This window comes from Furipterus horrens, unplaced genomic scaffold (genome assembly GCF_987537825.1).
Source record: "Furipterus horrens unplaced genomic scaffold, mFurHor1.1.pri manual_scaffold_6, whole genome shotgun sequence".
NCBI lineage: Eukaryota > Metazoa > Chordata > Mammalia > Chiroptera > Furipteridae > Furipterus > Furipterus horrens.
In genome coordinates, this window is record NW_028327176.1 from 30,444,465 (window position 1) to 30,463,879 (window position 19,415).

At 53.4% G+C, this 19,415-nt stretch overlaps 1 protein-coding gene across 1 annotated transcript in view; it reads left to right on the forward strand.

Annotated features, from left to right (window-relative positions):
• The window catches only part of TTC7A (tetratricopeptide repeat domain 7A), a 112,227-nt gene that overhangs the window by 39,896 nt on the left and 52,916 nt on the right, over positions 1-19,415 (forward strand). The window contains exons 6-10 of the mRNA XM_090281254.1: positions 3,426-3,504; positions 4,289-4,446; positions 5,048-5,111; positions 14,418-14,555; positions 16,159-16,242. Of these exons, the coding sequence (XP_090137380.1) occupies positions 3,426-3,504; positions 4,289-4,446; positions 5,048-5,111; positions 14,418-14,555; positions 16,159-16,242 (523 nt within the window). The remainder of the gene's footprint in view (positions 1-3,425; positions 3,505-4,288; positions 4,447-5,047; positions 5,112-14,417; positions 14,556-16,158; positions 16,243-19,415) is intronic.

Consider the following 19,415-nt stretch of genomic DNA (forward strand, 5'->3'; position numbering starts at 1 on the left):
CTCTCCCTGTGCAGTCCTGGCCACTGGAACTTCCGTGTTGGTTTTTCTCTGTGCATTGAATAGAATTTGGGATTTACCCAAAAGGTGCCTGAGGGTGATTATTTCCTTAGCTAAAGAATTCCTGAGAGCTTCTTTTGACAACCAAAATCCCTCATAGATTTGAAAATGGTAAAAATGCACAATTTTTTGGACATAGAATCTTGTTCAAATGCAGTTCTAATTCCTTACCTGTGTGTGCTTTGGGGGAAGCAGGGACTCAGAGAGTCTGCATTTCTCTCAGGCCCCCGGGCAGTGCCCATGCTGCCAGCCTGGCAGCACTGGTGAGTGGTGATGATGTGGAGGCTAAAGACAGAGGGAGGACAGTCCTTGTGCTGGAGTGGGAAGAAGGGGCCACAGTCCCTCTTGGCTCTGGCCTCCTGGTAGCATCCTGGGCCGGGCTGCCAGGGAGGTGGCTGGCAGGTAGCTCACAGGGTGGAAAATCACCCATGGGTCCCAGGAGCCACCAGCCTCCTTGGTTGGAGGGCACTGGACAGCCCCCGCATCCAGCCGCATCTCAGCTGATGGCCGTTTGGCCCAGCAGCCAGGGCCAAGCTCTCCAGCAGACCTGCGTTCCCAGAGCCAGCTGACTCTGTTCCTCTGGGGGCTCATGCGCTCTGTCTTCTTTCTCTCCCCTGGTGGTGGCCTGCTGTCCAGCTCTGGCTTCTTTCCTAAGCAGAGGTCTCAGTGGCACCGAAGGGCCTCTGCTGCAGGGTCTTCCTCTTGGGCTTGTGACCACTCCCCATCTATCCCTGGGAATCCTGTTCTAGGTCCCCTGTTGGGACGAGGGATGATGGACACAAAGCTGGAGGACCTCCTCAGGCACTTGTCATCTGCCCCCTACTCATTAGCTCCTGAGCGTCCATGCAAAATAATGTGGCGAATTAACTTATAAGTCATGTGATCTTCAGGACCCACATTAGAAGGGGAGAGGAAAAGACTCTACCACATGCCTTGGTGTGCTGGGGGCTTCTCGTCTTTCCATCCTCCTGACAGCACTGTGAGCAAACAAGGAATCTGCCTCCTATAAAGGGGGAGACTAGGACTCAGAGCGGCCACTTTCCTTCCCAACATTACCGATTGAGCACCTGGCTGCAAACCTGAGGTTTCCGTGTCTGGTTGTCCTTTCTAGAACCTGGCTTCGTAGAAAGGAGAACTAGAAGACACTGGAGATCATCTAAACCAATAGTTCTCAAACTTGAGTGTCCATTGGAACCCTCTGGAGACAATAAAACCCAAATTGCTGAACTCCACCCTAGAGTTTCTGATTCAGCAAGTCTGGAGTTGGGAGAGTGGGGTGGTCTCAGAATTTGCTTTACTAATAAGTTTCTGGGGTGCCGATGCTGTCGGTTCAGGGACTTTGAGAACCTACGGTCTAAACTAATGTTCCTCAAAGTGTGAGATGAATAGCTCTAGCTATACACAAGATGGTTTTAAATGATACACAAACTTTTAAAAAGTGCTTCTATATTTAATGTCTGTTAGCAAAAATAATAATAATGGTGATAATAATAACTGACACACCAAATCCATGATCTCATGTATTTTTGATTAAGATAGGTTAGCTACTGAAGTAAAAAGACGATATAAAGGCAAGTGTTACATGATGGTATGCAGCTAGGAGCAAAAATTATAAATGTGGTGTGCAGATAACCCAAGTCTAGGAGATGCTGACCTGAAGTACAGGCCTGACTTGATAGAGGAGGAGACCATGCGCGGCCCACAGAGGGGAGCCTGCGCCCTGGGCCACTTGGCAATCAGTAGAATCGTCAGCCTTGAACCATCTCTAAGGATTCTGTGGTACCTTGTCTTGCTCGCCCCTCCCGGTTCTTCTAGAGAGGGTCATTGTGACTCAGACTGCATCTCACAGGCCTTCATCTCTCTTCTCAGCCTTCCAGACAAGGGTCTGTGTCTTCTAATGCTGGTAGTTTGCACATTTGGGACCTGTCTTGTGAAACCAGAGGCCCCAGAAGGCAGGCACTTGATCTACAAACCTGTCCTTTTATGGCTTCAGGCCCCGAAGCCCCCAGGAATCTGTTTCACGTGAAAGTCGCAGGAGGGGCTCATGGGCCTTTCCAGGCTGCCACCTTTGGCTTTTTACCCTCTGTGATCTTTTTCAATTTGCTGGCCTATCAGCCTCAGCTTTCCCTTGTGGACTATGATACAGGGAAGCCCAAGAAGAAATGAGAAAAGTAGTCCTCAGACATTGGCTGAGCACATGCTGCGTGCCAGGGGCTGAGCTAGGGCTGAGCTTCAGGAGCGACACAGGAGTCTTCAGGGCACAGGAGGTCAGCCTGTAAACAGAACATGCCTGAAAAACGTTGTGCTGCTTCAAAAGAGGAACGAACAGGGTGCAAGAGTGATGCAGGACCCTGGGGAGGCTGTCAGAAGGAAGTGATTGATATTGGAAAGGCATTTAAAGGATCAAGACGGGAAAGGTTGTTGAAGGCAGTGTGAGAAGCCTGTGCCAAGACTTGACATAGGGAACTGTGGCCAGTCATTCAGATAGGACTTGAGTGGTGGGAGATGAGGTGGCAGAGAGATAAGGGGCAGAACCAACAGCTAAAGGCCCAAACTGGACTCGGTAAGTGCTGAGGGCACCAACAGAGGGCCAGCCTGGGAAGGAACGAGATGACTTGCGTGTCGGGTAGACACTTCGAGGGACGGCGGAAACAGTTTTTCAAGCGACTGGCTACCACCTGTTAGTGGGTTACAAGATCTATTTCGTGGGCCTCAGCCAGCACGTTTTAAAAGAGGGAGGAGGTGGAGACATAAAATGGAACTCTCAGAGTGGATTGCCTGTAGTTGGGGTAGGTAATGTTAAGAAACTTGGTTCAGTGGTATGTTAGGAAAATGTGTATATACCTGGGGTTGCAATGTCAAATATACTTTTTATTGTGTGTCACACTAGTAAAAGCTTGAAAATTATTTTAAGGTACAGAGGTCCACCTGGAAGGGGTGAGGCTGGTCAGGGTGGTTATCCAGGCTCGAAGTGACGCAGGCCAGTCCAGGGACCTGGTGGCAGGGACTGAGAGGTGACGATGAGTTCTAGTGTTGGCCTGTTGCAGAGAGTGAAGATGGAGGATGTGAGACCAACTCAAGTCAGAAGGTCTGACACCAGCCCGAGGCCAAAATAACATCTTCTCTGAAACACTTGGTCTTGGTCCCCTTCAGGGGAACTGGACAGAAGGATCCCCCACTTCTCTGATGGGTGATGTCTGGGCCTTCTAGGGTCCTGGTGTTACAACTCTGACCTTCCATTGCAATTATCGAATGTTTTCAAATAAAACTGAGGCCGGCGTCTAGTGTTGGAGGGTTGAATGAGGATGTCCTTTGGGCGGCGGGGGAGTGGGCTGCTAATGTCCCTGCCTGTGCTGTCTTCCCACCAGGAACATCGTGAAAGGCATGAGAGAGCTCCGGGGGGTCCTAAGGACAGTGGAGACCAAGGCAACTCAGAACTTCAAAGTGGTAACGTGGAGGAGGCCCCCAGGCCATGGACTGGGCGCGCTGGCTATCGCTAGTTTATTCTGGGGTCAAGTTCAATGGGAGACAGAAGCCCTAGCGGGCAGCCCCTGAACCAGGGATGGCAGCAGGTCATGTGCCTTCCTTTACTCCCCCTCTGTGCTCCTGGCACACACTGCTGATCAGTCTGCATGCTTCCCACTGAGCCTGGGAAGCACCCCCAGCGACCTTCTCATTGCAGCCCTGCAGAGGGCCCCCAGTCTTGGGCCAGAGTCGAGATCTACTGCCACCATGTCCTAGCAAGGCGCTATGCAAATTCTTAGGGATTTTCGATCTTCGTAAATAACATTGATTCTGCTTTGCTGCCCAAGGCAGGCTCGCCTTCTTAGGCTTTCACTCACCCCAAGTCAGAGCCAGACTTTCACTCTGGAAGTTCTGGTCCTATATCAGAAAGGTATTTGGTAGGGAGAGATGCCTGTGCCGATGCTCGACAAAGGCCTGTGAGTACTCCAAGTTGTGCCAGGCTCCACGGGGTTAGAAGGGGGACATGCACCTCTTGCCTAGGAGAGGGGAGAGGATAAATGTTTAAGTAGGAGCTATCAAAGACCAAAGGGAAGGATGGGTAAGCTCAGTGCTGGAGGGGGCCCCTGGGGAGTGGAGTGCTGGGCCCCCTGCAGGAGCAACCCTTTGTAAGGCTGGCAGCTTTGGTTGTGAAGGGGATGGTGGGCATTCTGGCCATGTCAGGGGACAGATGACCTGTGCCTGGGTCTGATTGCCCCCTCTCTACCAGGTGGCAGCCAAGCACCTGGCGGGGGTCCTGCTGCACTCTCTGAGTGAGGATTGCTACTGGAGTCCCCTGTCCCACCCTCTGCCCGAGTTCATGAGCAAAGAGGAGAATTCCTTCATCACGCAAGCCCTGCGGAAACCTCACCTCTATGAAGGAGACAAGTAAGCTCTGCTGGCCCTGCTGGACCATGCCAGTCTCACACCACACCCAGGGTTCGGCCCCTGCTGGGCCCCTCTCTCTGCTCCATCCACCACCGAGCTCTCTGCCGGTCTGGCTCTTCAGGGTCAGCAGGAACCGAGTAGACTAGACAAGGCAGGCCTCGGGTGGGGGTTGGCAGGAGACTCCTATAGGGCATCCCAAGGCCACACAAAGTATTTGGGGAGCATCTGCCTTCCTAATTGTCTTACTTAATATCCAGTCTGTCTTGTTTGTGCCAGTGATTGAAGGTGGGGTCTGTTACTGCCCAGCAGAGCTCCTTGCCCCCGCCTCTTGGATATGGCACTGGAGGGGCCATATCTTCCCCAGGAGCATTCGCAGGATTTCCAGCCAGGCAACCCACAGCAGCCTTTCAGATCCATACCTCCAGGGCATGATACAGAGCTGCAGGTGGTATCCGGTGCCTGTGAATTATGCAGGAGAGGGTCACCTTACCAGGGCTGGCGCTGAGTCCAGGGCAGAAGGGCCAGTGTGGCAGCGTGGCGGGCCAGCGGTGCTGGGTGAGGACTGTGCTGGAGCCACGCCACCACCTTTTGTGTCTTCCAGCCTCTACTGCCCAAAGGACAACATTGAGGAAGCCCTCCTGCTGCTCCTCATCAGCGAGTCCATGGTAAGCTCCAGGGCCTTGCTGTGCCCGGTGGGGTAGGGCTGTGGGGCTCAGGCACAGGCCACCAGGTCCCAGCCGAGTTCCTCTTCCCAGGGACACCCCTGAAGCATGATCCTTAGGTCGGCCCTCCTCCCCCCACACTCAGGGAATGAGGTGCACAAGGTTTGGGTCCTGCCCCCAAATGAATAGGGACTGAGCTAACAAGGCCCCACCCACCTCTTCTGGGATTACAAGAATGGTTGTCAGCAAGTCAGCCGTATGCACGGAGCAGCCCTGTGCAGGGTCGGGGACCATGGACAGGAGTGGACGGAGCACATGCTCCTGGTGCGGGTGACCTGGGTTCAGATTCCAGCTCTGCCGCTCATTAGCTGAAGGCCCTCCACCAACCACCTGACCCCTCCGAGCCTCAGTTTCCTCACCTATAAAATGATAGTCACTCCCGGAGGGAAGTGTGCCTGTAAAAGGAATTCACTAGTTTGCAAAACTACTTATCAAGCATCATCTACTTTGTGGCAGGCCACGGGCTAGATGCCAGAGTTGCTGAGCAGCAAACCAAATGGAGAAAAAGCCCCGCCCTCATGGAACTTACATTCTAGTGAGGAGTGGAGGATAAAGTCATTGACTACTAAAATATCCCAGGTGCCAGTGTCTGTGTGCTATGGAAAAATAAAGCAATGGGGTAATAAGATGTACTGGACAAAGCACACGTAAAGTGCTTTTTAGGTTTTTTTAATAAGGCCCATTTCCCCTGGCCTCGGGAGGGAGACACACAGACACTCCTGCGCACATGAGCACCCCAAGCCTGGGCTCAGGAGTCTCAGCAGAGGGGAGAGGTTGGGTGGGTGGTCCAGGAAGTGGTGAGATGACCAATGCCCTGCACTGGTCTGAGGTGGGGTGCAGGAGGGGTGGGCAGGAGCAGCAGAGGCCAGGTGTAGGGAGGCCATCTGCATGGCATGATGTGGGGGAGTCCTCTCTGTCTGAGGGAACTCTCAGAGCTTATGAGCTGGGGACCCCCAGGTGGAGAACTAGATTTTTTAAATGATGCATCTCATAACTGTGTGGAAGTGAAGTTTGAAAAGCTAAGACCTCAGGAGCTGGATCCTGGAGCAACCAGACAATGATATTCCCTTGGATACCTGGGACTGTGCAACGCCAGGGCTGGTTTAGAGAACTTTGGTCCCTGTTTGCCTCGGTTCAACAGGTCGTCCAGCAAATAGACAAAAGGAGGGACACTGGACCAGGGGGCAAGAGGTTGTGTCCTTCCTCAGCCAGGTCCATTCGGATTTCAGAGTTCCGGCGAAGGGGTGTGAATATTTGGATCTGAGTGCCAACTGGCCAGGGTGTGGTCCTGACAGGTTTGCAGTGTGTGGGCTTCTGAGTGGGGAGTGGTTGCTGCAGGGAGGGGACATCCAGCTGGTGAGCCTGATGTGACAAGAGCAATACCAAGGACCAGACCTGATTTTCACTGGAGAACAGTACACATTTCTCAGAAGAAGGATCCTTACTCTCACCACAGACTGAACCCCGGTTTCTAACTATGGAACCTCAGACATAGACTAGCACCCCTCTCAGCCCCCTACACACACCTCAGTTAATCATCTCACCACCTACACCTCAGGTGAGGTTGGACTGAAGTCACCTGCCTCAAGAAACATGGGTCATTATCATCACCTTCCTGAACTGAGGGTTACAGTGTGGTCCACAGGTAGGAGGTCAAAGGTGAAAACAGGCACATTTCTTAGGTCCTTCTCTGCCAGGTTCCAAGCTGATTCTCTCATAGAGGTAGGGATTGTATTGGCCATATGGAAACAAAGTTTTGCATGGTTCAGTGTAATAGTTACGTTCCTGTCTTACAGGTGAGCTAAGTGAGGTCCAGAACAGGTGCGTGTCTTAGTCAAGGTCACATTGTTGTAATCCTTGCAACCATGATTCAAATCACATCTGTTTCCCTAAATAGCTTCCAAAAGACAGGCTGGGATCAAGCCTGGGCTCTGTGGTCCCTGTTTAATCTGGGTGCCCAGGACCAGAATTCAGATGCCTTTTCATTAAGGTTATTCCTCCTCAAACCCTCAAGCTGCCCTAAAACAAGGTGAAGAATGCCTTTTGCTAAAAGGTGACCCACACTTGCAGCCAAGGTGAATTTCCCTGCACGCAGCTCTTTCCCCTTTTCGAGAGGCTGTGTGGCTGGCTGCCTGCTCAGGAGACTCAGGGGGTCTAGGCCTGCAGGCCAGACGGTGTCCTGAGAATTCCCTGCAGCAGGCAGAGCAGAGGGGGTGCAGCTGGGAGGGGGCACCTCTGCCAGGACTGGCTGGCTGGCTGGCTTCCTCCTGCTCACACCCAACCTGTCACATATTTTGAAACTAGCAGTTTGGGGGAGAGCCTTGGTGATGGACTTCACTTTGGTGTGTCACCTACAGAGGGCTTTCCACCTGGGATCTGGCTGTGGTGGCTGTGGCCCAGAGCAATTTCTCAGAGTGACCAGACCACTTCTGGCTTCTCTCTTGTACTTGTTTCCCACCCTCCTTCCCTGCAGTCACATTCTCAGTCAGGTGTGGGCGCCCCTGTGTGAGCCCCCAAGACTCCTGCTCAACCCCTCTGTTGAACCAAGGTTCAGTCTGGCCTCCATGTACCTGCAGGGTTTTCCTCGTCTCACTTGATGCTGGCTGAGTTTCCCTGCAGATGAGGGGAAGGAACCTCTAGAATAGCAGCTGGCTGCTGTGCCTGCTTTTTGGGTTCTCCTAATCCCTGCAGAATTCGTTATACTGCAGTGAAAGCTCTTTCGGCACAGCCAGTCCAGGAGGAATCATCCTAGCTGTCCCACCTCCAGGCTCACCCAGGCAGCTGCGCCGGGAAAGGGTGTTTGCACATTTCCTGAGCACGGCAGCCCCTGTTTTGTGGTTTGGAGCTCAGAGGAGTAGCCTGCATGGGATCTGTGTGTGGGACTGGTGCGTTGGCCAGGGTTTTGGTTATGGGCTGACTGTGATCAGAATGAATGGGTAAGTTCTTGTCTTCCAAGAGGTAAATAGATATCTTACAAATGCTTCCATAGAAACACAAGGGATATGAGCTGTAACTGGTGAAGATTTGTGTTTTGGATTCAGTTTTGAGACTTTGGGGCCAAAAGAGCATTTTAAAATCCACTCGCCCACGCAGCCATCTCTCATCTACCCAATCTCGTTTGCACAGCATCCCAGGCTGTGCTCAGCACTTGGGATACAGTGGTGAACAGTTCAGTCAGACCCTGTCCCACATGTACTCCCACCTGGTGGAGTGTGTGTCCAGAGACATGGAGGAAGTCCTGGTCCCCAAATCAGAAGGAATTTCTTCAATCTGCTGAAGCCCAAATTCCATAGTCTAGGTTTTGAAAGAACCATGTATCAAAGCCAACTTGGTTTTTCTAAAACAGTTGGGAAACCAGGAGGTACGGGAATCTTGCCCGTTTCTAAAATACTGATCTAGGGCATAAAAATATGTGCAACAGCAAAGTGAATCCTTGGGTCCCTGTTCATCACTGGAAAGGTTGTGCTGGTATCAGGTTCTTGGGAACTGAAAGGGCAGAAAAGGCCTGCTGGTGAGTGATGGGGTGGGGGGCTTTACAAACTAATTTTTTTGTTATACCCAATGTTAGGCATTGGAGGTCTGAATCTTTTTTTTTTTTTTAAGATTTTATTTATTTTGGTTTTTTTGGGGGGGGTAGAAAGAGAGGGAGAGAAACATTGATGTGAGAATCATCGGTTAGTTTGCCTCTCCCATGCCCCCAACCGGGGACCTGGCCTGCAACCTAGGCATGTGCTCTGACTGGGAATCAAACTGTGACCTTTTGGTTCGCAGGCTGGCACTCAGTCTACTGAGCCTCGCCAGCCAGGGCTGATTCTTAACTTTCCCATTCAGAGCCTACGTGGCCTGCGTAAGTTTCTTACCTTCCTGATCCTCAGTTTTCTCATCTGTAAAATGGGGCCAAGAAGGCCTCTCTTGCAGGGATTTGAACAGATCAAGGAAATGGAATGAAGGCACCTGGTACACTGTGGATGTCCAACATGTGTCAGTTTTATACCTGGTTTGACTTAGTCATTTTAGAAAACATTTAGGTTCAGATCTGGCCGGGAGAAAAATTGGTTTGAGGTACCATTTGGTTTTAAAAAGTAAATACATGAAGTGCTTCCTGGGCTTGATTCCATGTGGGACTCAGCAGACGGGCACAGATTGTCCCAGCTCTTGGCACCTGGTCTGCTCTCACACGAGGCCTGGCTCTGTGACGGTAAAGGGCCTGGTCACACTGCCAGCTCAGAGCACTCAGCTCAGTAGAGGGGGAGAGCCTCTCGCCTTAGCCGGCAGGAAGAGCTGTGATTGCTGCAGGAACCTAATCCAGCAGCAGGGTGGGGGTTGGCGTAGGCCTGGCCCAGGTCGCTTGGTAGATGGGACGCGTCACAGGGCATGTGATTTCTTGGCTCTGGATTGGCAGCTTGAAAGCCGGTGGTAATTACGTCTTCCAGTGGGAACAACAGCCTAAGTGGAACATGACAGCGTCCTCCAAGGAGGGGCAGGTGCCACACACAGGTGCTTCCGGGAGACTCCTTTCTTGGGCAACTGCTGTGGGCAGAAGGCCCTAAGGCGGGGTCCTTGGCCAGTGGAGAGGCTGTGTCTGAGAACAGGGCCGAGCGGGACTCTGGCCATGTCGCCCAAAGAGCTTGTCCTCTGCAGGGTAGCAGACGTTGGGAAAGCCTGGCCTTGGATTCTGCTTTGGTTCTTCCATCAGCAGAAACGTGCCAGGCCCTCTGATGACGTGGACGAGCTTACTGGACGCTTTCTCAGAGGCACCTGCAGGCAGGGAAAGAGCCAGGGAGTGAAGCCAAAATGTCTAGGTTCTAATCTGAGTCCCAACCATCTACCTGTACGCGTTGGGGTGCCTCCCTGGCCTTCCTGGGCCTCGGCCTTCTCGTATATAAGATAGGACAGTAGTACGTGTGAAAGTCATTGTGAGAATTAAGAGATCCCATCTACAAATGGGACATTAGTTCCCTTTACTTCTCGTACCCTGTTTGTGTCCGGGGTTAGAGAGGAGAGACAGGGCTGGACAGAAGCAAAGCTTATTACTGTCTGGCCAGCAGGAGATCAGACCGGGACTGGCCAAGGAGGAGCACAGGGTAGCCAAAGCCACCCTGAACTGGCCATCATGGGCCTGGTCTTAGTTTCTGGGACCTTCTGGGGCTCAGTTTCCCCATCTGTGAAGGGCCCACAGTGATTTCATCCTGCCTGTCGATGGGGTCACTGTGAGACCAGATGAGGTGATGGGCTTGAAAATTCAGATCCTGAAAGGTTGTGCATGTCGCACGCCGAGCGAATGGCTGTCTGAATAGAAGTTGCCTGCCTTCAGTTTCACAGGGGCAGGTTCCCCAGGTCGGGAAATGCATGTTCCCTCGTGGACCTTCTTAGAAGGCCCGTATTTGCTTTCTGGGTACTTGTCCAGAGACCAGCTGTGGGTCACGCTGGCTGTGACGAGCTGTGGGGTGATGGGGCATAGAGAGGAGCATGTTTCTTTGGCTTTGTCTCTTCTGACCTGCTGGAAGGCCTGGGATGAATGCCCTTTAGTCTGGGGGAGGCCACCCCTTGAAGGACAGCCAAAGCGTCCAAGACGAGGAGCAGGGACAGCCCACGAATCCTGTCTGGGAGTAAATGCATGGGTTAGACAAAAGCTGGGCACCCCCAGGGGCTAGAGGCCTGGGGGTGGGCCTGGGGGTTATGCAGGGAGAAACCAGGGGAGAATATCCTGCCATTACTCCAAGAAGAACACATAGTGTCCATATATTGCTTTAAGGGTCACAGGCGCATTCACATTCATCTCTGCATTTGATCTGGAGGATTTTCTAGTAAGACCATTTAAATGGTGGAAGGAAAAGAGTGTGACGAACTAGTTCAAGGCAGGCTCCTGATGCAGCTGGGAGCACTGTGTGACTTTAAGGGTGGCGAGCCCTGGGAGGAGGGAGCAGGACAGTTGGGGTGCCGTGAGCAAGGACTTGAAGCCCCCAAGAGCGTCTGGGGCCTTGTCCTCTGAGGCTTGCTCTGGCCCCTGAGCTACACGTGAATGTTACCCTGTTGCTCCCCCAACAGCTCCAACGTCCCTCTTTCTGCCCCATTTCCTCCACCCTACCCTGTTGCCATGGTTACAGAGAGGCCCAGCCCGCAAGCACTGGAGCATGTAGCTGCAGCCCTGCCCTAGAGCTATAGCAACCGCAGGGCAAACTTCTGCTTTTGGCTTTCCTTTAGGGAACCATGCTTCCATCTTGGCACAGGCTCCAAGTTCTGAGGACCCCCGGGGAAGGTGCCCTCGGCAGAGGAGGTGCTGCTGCAACCCCCTCTTCTGTTCCTGTTCTTATGACCTAATTCCTTCCCCATGTGCTAGAAATCCACCCCTCCCTCTACCAGGCCCACATTAAGAGACACTGTTTCTTTAAAGGTCACGTTCTAGGGTGGACAGAAGGAAGTTCCCACACTAGGCCCAGAAATGTTGCTCTCTCAAATGTCGCTCGTTGTTCTACACACATGAACCGAGGCCAGGGCTTTGTGTGAGCCTGTACTGGGCCTGGGAGTCTAGAGAAATGTCCCTGCCTCAAGGACTGGTGAACCAGTTGGACGTGTGAGGGTTGCAGTGGATGCCCAGTGTTAGGGGAGGGCAACGGGGTCCAGCCTCACCTGGCAAGATAAGCCAAGGATGTCACTGAGGGGGCTGATACCTGTGTTGAGTGGTGAGGAGCCAGCAGGCAGCCAGGCTGACAGGGAACAATGATAATCTGTAGGGTGGATAGGGATCCCGGCAGGGGGAGTCCCGTGCGGGGGTGGGGAGGACTTTGACTTCATGCTGGGGCAGTCTGGAGGGGCTTGGAGTTCGGTTCCCCCAGGGGCTACTCTTCAAGGACAGACCAACCAGAGCTGAGACCTCTGTTTGACAACTTGCTGCTCATCTGCCCTGAACAGCATGGGCGGGTCCCCAGATCCTAGATGTGCCTTCTCCCTCCGCCCACAGAAAAGCCACCCTGCAGGCTCCCTGCCCGTCAGGACCTCTCGCACCAGAATTGTAGCTCAGTTTCCACTCGCCTGTGTGCTGCTGCTGAGGGCATGGACTGCGTCTAACCCTCAGTGCTGCCGTGTGGAAGCTGCCTGTCCAGGCCCCATGCTGGGCAGCCTGAGCTGCGGAGTTGCTGGAGGTGAAGGCTGGAGGTGGGGAGCGGGGAGGAACATGGCCAGGCACAGAGCAAGTTCTGGAGTTTTGTGTTCCTCCTCAGCTCAGTGAAATAGCTCCTGCCAAGCATCTCCTTAAAATTTCTTCTCCCTTCCTGTCGGTGCCTGTGTGGGTGGATTTCACCAGGAAGGAGGGGGGTTTCTCTGGCACTTTCCCTCCACTCCTCTCCCTTAACCCTTTCGAGTTCCTGACCTGCTTTTGTTTGCCAGGCTGGTGCCAGTGCTCAGCCTTTCTGGGGGTCTCCTGGCCTCCCATACCCTCTCCTAGGGCTGGTCCGTGTCCACGGTGGCGGTGGGCTGCCCTCACCCTTCGTGTAGCCCTGGCCACTGGCCCACCTTCTGCCTGAAATGCCCCCGTGGGCAAGTCACTTCCTTGGGTCGTAGAGGCTCTTTGGCTTCCAGAAGCCTTTGTGGGAACACAGTTTAGGTCTGCACGGCAGGACGTCCAGGGTCCACAGTCCAAAAGCCACTGGGCTTCTGTCTGCAGCCACATGGGAGCCTCGGCCCCTGACCTGGAGGAGGGGGTGTGAGGACCATCTGTGACAGGAAGGATTGTCTGGATCTGACCAGTGGGATCTGACTTTTAAGGGCCAGCAGTTCCCTTTACTCGGTCAGGAAGGCCGAGCCCTTGGTCTGAAGTCCTGTGTGGAGGAGGCTCTGACCGTCTGTCTATAGAAGGAAGGGGATCCTAGGAAGAAACCGCTTGGGCAAAGGACAGGTGGGAGAGGGGAGAATGCTGGGAGCAGCCAGAGAGGGCGTCTGGCCAGAACTCAGCTTTGCTTCACTTTGGCCCTCGGTATGTGTGTTGGGGGGTGGGGTACCTGCCCTGTTGCTGCTCAGCTCAGAAACCCCCAGCACTTCTGTTCAGCTGTTCTGAGCCTGAGTGCTTTCCCCAGGGTATGGGTGTAAGGGAACCAGGGCCACAGGCCACAGTCCACAGAACAAGAGTGTTTGGGATTCCTGATGGTGAGATTTCAGGCTTGGTGAGACAGAGCTTCCCCTTCAGACTATGGCCCTCCCTCCCTGAGCAGCCCCCGGCAGCTCTGAGCTGCTGAACTCCTTCCTGAGTTCTGAACACCTGCACAGAGGCCGCAAGTTTGGGCGAGATTTCTTGGGGAGGAACAGAGAGGAGAGCGCTCCATGGTTGGAGGGAGTCAAGAATAGGCCTGTGGATGATGGAAAGGAAGTATGGGGGTCCTTATCAGAGGGACTTGGGGGACCCACAGAGTTAGAGAAGAGGGCACCCAGGGCCCACAGCCTGAGCTCACTTCCGTGATCAAGCAGCAGACCACCCACCTGATCTAGACAATTCCACATATTCTCTGAAGCTGTTTCTATGACTGAGCAATTATTGTACAAACACAGGGGCTCTTCCACCAAACACTGGTCTAACTCCTCAAAAACGCCAGTGTCCTGAAGGCCGAGGAGGGCTGAAGGGCTCTTCCGGATGAAAGGACACTAATGAGACATGGCACCTGAGCGCAAGGCATCATCCTGGATTGGGTCCTAAAATGAGAAAAAGTAAACAACTGAAAAGGTCATCCGTGGGAAGGGTAACAAACTGAATATGAACGGGTGTCAGATGATGGTAATATCAGTCCTGGCTTCCCTGAATTTGGTGTTCTGTTGTGGTTCTAAAGAGAATGTCCTCTGGTGTTTCGGGGTAAAGGGTCATGTTGCTGTCACTTATTATCATTATTGTTATATATTAGAGAGAGAAACAAAGCCAACGTGATAAATGTTAACAATTGGGTTTATTATTATGGTTAGTCTCGCAACTTTCCTGTAGGTTTGAAATCTTGCAGAATAAAGCATTGCTTACCCGGAGCTCAAGACTTCAGAACTGCTCCCTCACCCCAGCCTGGGCTGAGAGTGGAGGGTGTTCTCTCTTTGGAGAGAGCCTTTGTGAGGGTGAGGAGGGGTCTGGCTATTTCTGGGAGTGTGGCCACCTGCCTGGCCCAGGTCAGTGGTGAAAGGGTGATGGTCACTGGACCTGGCAGGCAGGGTCCCTACAGGGACAGGCACCTGCTCATTTTCTGTCCTCACTCCTTCCCTAACCATGTCCCTCTACAGGCCACTCGGGACGTGGTGCTGAGCCGGGCGCCGGAGCAGGAGCAGGACCGGGCGGTGAGCCTGCGGAACGCTGCGGCCATCTACGACCTCCTGAGCATCACGCTGGGCAGGAGGGGCCAGTATGTCATGCTCTCAGAGGTATGGCCGACCTGTCCCAGCCAGGACTCAGGTGGCATGCAGAGGAAGTCACATGGGGCCACCAGTTATCCTCCTCCACCATCCCTTCCCTGTCCCCACCAAGGGGTGCAGCTCAGTTCTTGGGAGGCCAGGCTTGGGACAGTTCCTTTTCCAATACTGAGAGCTGCCCTTCACTGGCAGGGTGTTCTTTGGCTTTACTAATGGTCTTATGTGTTTTTCTTTTGAAAGTAACACATGGCATTGTATAGAAAGGTAGAAGAGGAAAATTATGCACCCCTCAGTTTCCCCTAGAGATGACACTGGTGTCTTGTGACTTCCTTTCTTGGCAGGGTTCTAAGCTGGGTAGACAGACACCCCCATCCTGCTGGGCAAGTCCTGCTAGAGCAGTGCTCAGTGGGCACAGTGCTCAGTGGGCTGTGCCCAGGGGGTGGTAACTCCCTGGGGTGGGGGCACCAGGGGCACTGAGCTTCCCCCTCTTCTGCCCCCTACGCACAAGGCACGTGGCATTCACATATCTGAGATTTCAAATCTAAGCTGAGATCAAGGTGGCTTTGGGGCCCTTGTCTCCTTGTGACAGGAATGAGCCTCTTGGCAGTAGATTCTCTCTGCACGTGTTTCTGAGGGCTCCTAAAAGGAGGGACAGTGATACCTGCCAAGCCCCTGCTCACACCAGGCGCCATGCGAGGTGCTTTCTAAGATGATCCCCCCTTTACTGTGGGAATGATAAGTGGTGTTCACTCAAGCTTACCACATGAAGATGACGTCCAGAGAGCTGGGTTTTGTGTGTTGAGCTAGCATGTGAACCCAGGCCGCTGAGCTCTTCAAGTGCATGCTGGCTGGTCCTGTGTCCCTCACCTGTCCCCCACCTCCCCTGATCATGGCCACACAGTGGATCCTGTTCTCCTATATTGGTGGCATCTGCCTCTGGCCCCTAGAACCACTTCTATGGGGGACTGTGAGATGTCCCTGGGCAGCTGTGGTTTGCGTTGCCCGGGACTGGCCAGGCCGGTGGAGCCGTTGTCTCTCTTGGTGGGTGTAGAGAACTAACTGCAGGATGAAGAGGAGCCTTTACATTTTAGCGGCGTTCTGACCATGGGCTCTGCAGTCAGCCTGCTCTGCCACAGAGAGGCCTCACGACTGGCAGCTCATTCAGGCCTCAGCTTCCTCACTGAGAATTAAATGGCCCACCTGACAGGCTTGTTGGGAGGAAGGAGCAAATGAGTTAAAACGTGTTTAAAAAGCTGAGAGCAGCACCGTGCACGATATTAACACATGCCAGCTCTTATTATTTTTATTGGATGTCTACATTTGGAAAGCACTTCCACAAATCTCACTTCATTCACTTTGCACCTTTGCCCCGTGAGATCATTCACACACTATGGAGGTGGGGACCGAGGGTCAGAGAGGGTGAGAGACTTGCATGGGATAGCACAGCATGCCAGTCTCATGGACAGGTTACCGCTGGGGTTTTCTAACTAGAACCAAGTGCGGCCTCCCGCAGCCTCCTAAGGGTGGAGACTTGGGCAGTGATCACCCTGGAAGAGTGGCAGGGCAGAGGGAGGGTGTCCTGACTGGGAAGTGCTGACCGTCTCCCTCTCACCAGTGTCTGGAGCGAGCCATGAAATTTGCATGTGGAGAATTTCACCTTTGGTACCAAGTGGCACTCTCCATGGTGGCTTGTGGAAAGGTAAGGCCCAGGCTCTGGGGGTTGCACATCACCCTCAGGGGACTCTGCTATCTTCTGGTCCCTCCCAGAGGAGGGGGACGGCAGGCAGGTGGGAATTCAGAAATGCTGTCAAGCAGCTGGTTTTCATCTCCAGAAGAGTGAGGGCATGGGAGGGCCACACACAGACCCCTGTGTGAACCAGGTTCCATATGTGAGTTTTAAGTGTGTCAGATGTGCAAGTATGAGTCTAGGGGTGCTTTTTTCTGGGGATATGTGCACACGTGGGCATCGTAGCATGTCCACGGGAGAATTGATGGGTGGAACAGCATGAGTCAGGTGTGGGGCGTAGGTTCCAGCAAGAGGAACCTGGTTTCATTTGGGTGGTAGCTGTCTTCCTGCCCTCCCCTGCCACCCCAAGCGTGGAGTCAGGAAAGCACCTGCCCATGAACCTGGAACTGACCATGTCCCGGGTCGAAGGGCTACATTTGCTCTCCACCCACCAAGTCCTGATTTAACACCCCTTGTTTCCCTCGGATGAGAATTACACTTACATAAGCCTCTATTTTAAGTAGCGACATGATAGGAAAAGCTTTCCGGGGCTGGTGCTAGGGCTGCTGGAACTGAGGATGCTTCGAGGGCAGGAAGGAAGGTGGCATGAGCTCCCAGATCATTCCAAGAGCTGTAAAAACCCAGGGCCCTTTCACGGAGCTGAGGGAATTCTTTGCCCGCCCGCCTATCTGTGCCACCTGCCATTTCTAGCCCTGCAGCCGTCTCCACGGAGGGCCCTCCTAGGCTTGCCAGCTCCTCCATCACGAATAGAGGGTGCACAGGCTGGGTCCTGGCAGGGAGAGGGAAGGAGAGCAGGTTCTGTAGCCTGACAGGTAGGAAATGCAGCCGAGAATCAAGTGGGGAGCCTTCTCTGCCCCTGCCTCTGCCCCACCGGGCATTTGTCTTCCCAGACCTCTTCTTCCCTGCCCCACCCCCATGCAGTCAGGACAGGGTGTACCCAGCAGGCCCTGTGAAGGCTCAGAGAGAGTTAAGAACAAAGATGGGGAAGCAGGAGCGGGGGCTGGAGCTTACGTGGAGCCTGGGCAGACAGCTCATAGTGGCATGTGACAGCTTCTTCGTGCCCCCAGGAAACAGAAAATGCCTCTAGTTTCGTAATCGTGAGTGTGGACCAGTGGTCCTCACCCTTCTATAAGTCTTGGACCCCTATGAGATGCTAAGAAAAGCTGGGGACTCCTCCTCAGAATACATTACACCCAGGAGTTAGCTTTCATTTTGATGGTTGCTCCCGGAAGCCCCCCAGTCTCAGGAGAAGGTGTCATGTTAGCCTGGGAGGTATGGAGTCTTCCTCCTCCTTACTGAGAAGAGTCAGAGGGGCCCAAACGCAGCCCAGCACATCCCAGGATCCAGGGAGCTAGTGTCCCGGCCCGGCTCCTTCACACACCAGCAAGGTGCTCATGAGAATGGGCTTGAGATGAGAGTGGGGTGATGGGTGTGTTCCTCACACATGAGGCTGGAGACCCTAGGATACACCCACCACTGCATTCCATGCAGCAGGAGATTGTTCTAGAAGTATACTCTCCACCTCCCTCAGGAGCCCTACCCACCAGATCAGTCAGCCTGGTCAAACAGACCTCACCTTTTTTAAGATCCTAAGGTTCTATACCTGTGATTGTGCCCAGAAGATCTTCCAGAAGGTTAGGTGAGCCATATGTATAAATACATCTGGCACATCAACCTGCAGGAAGAAAGGATGGGTTCCATGGCATGATTCAGGTCGCTCCTTCTTTTGGTCTCCTCAGCAAGCACATTGACTGTGTTGCTAGGTAACCAGCATGACAGAAAAATTTTTTTTTTGAAGAGCCGGTTGCTCTGACTGTGGAGTCCACAGATGGCTCCTTAAATAGCAGTGTTTTGTGGTCTGTGTAGGGGCAGAATGTGAATTTGGAGGGTCAGGGTTAGAGAACCCTGTATTTTAAGGGTGCAGAGGTCAGCAGCCATCGAAGGACGCCTAGGAAAGGCCTTGAAGCTTGCCAGGGGGTGTGGCCAGAGGGACCGGGGGTGGGGCCAGTGCTGGGAGTAGCATTCACAGGAGAGGATCTCAGGGGAGGGTCTCAGGAGAGACGGACAGCCTGGCAACTCCTTCGAGCCCCTCATGCCACCACCCTTGTTCAGAGCCCATCATATGCTAACACCCTCTTGTTTCCTGGGAGAGCATGGGGGGCGGAGGGGCATTGTCGGCCCTCCACAGCCTTCCTGACAACCAAGAGCCATGGCCTCTCCCCATTTCCACAGGGACTCTGCTATCCCTTGCCCAGCACTGGGCAGAGCAGGCTGTTGTCTGAGACATCTGGAATTGGCTTAATGAGTCAGAGCCCAGGGAAATCAGTCACATCTGGGCTGAGAAAAGCTCTTCTTCCTCAGCTCGTGGGAAAAGGAGGGGTAGTGCAAGAGAAGCAGGGTCCCAGGTCTGCTTCTGCCAGTCCCTCACACCGTGCCGTGGGCAGGCGGGCCCCCAAGTCCTCAGCATTACCTTCCGAGTTGCCAGGGAGGGAGAGAGCTGATTGTGGTGGGACCTCAGCCCACAGGAGGGCCCCCAGCACATGGGAATTGTCGGAACTACGCCTGTGTCCCTGCCTACCTGGGGCTCAACACAGGCAGGGGCATGTACACACTGGGTAGGCGGGCAGTGGGGATCATTGCTGAGTTCTGTGGAAAGAGTGAGTATGTGTGGGGGTGGGGAGGAGTGGGAGACACAGGTCTCCTCTCTGGCCAAGGTAGTCACCACGGAAACAGGATAGGGCCATGGTTACAAACTAAGAGCCAGACTCTTCAAACCCCAGCTCAGCCACTTATGGGCATTGTGGTTTTGAATGAGCTACTTAACTTCTCTGTGTCCTCATCTGTGAATAGGCACACAGCATCTACCTCACAGGAGAGTTGTGAAAATTACATGATTTAATATTTATAAAGAACTTGGAACAGAGATCAGCAGACTTTCTATAAAGGATCAGAGAGTAGACATTTTTGACTTTGCAGGCCAGACAGTTTCTGTGGGAACTACTCCACTCTGCCTTAGCGTCATGAAAGCGGCCCCAGATAATACATACATGAACGGACCTGGCTGAGTTCCTGTATTTTTTTACCAAAGCAGGCAGAGGGCCAAGTTTGGTCCACAGCAAGATCTA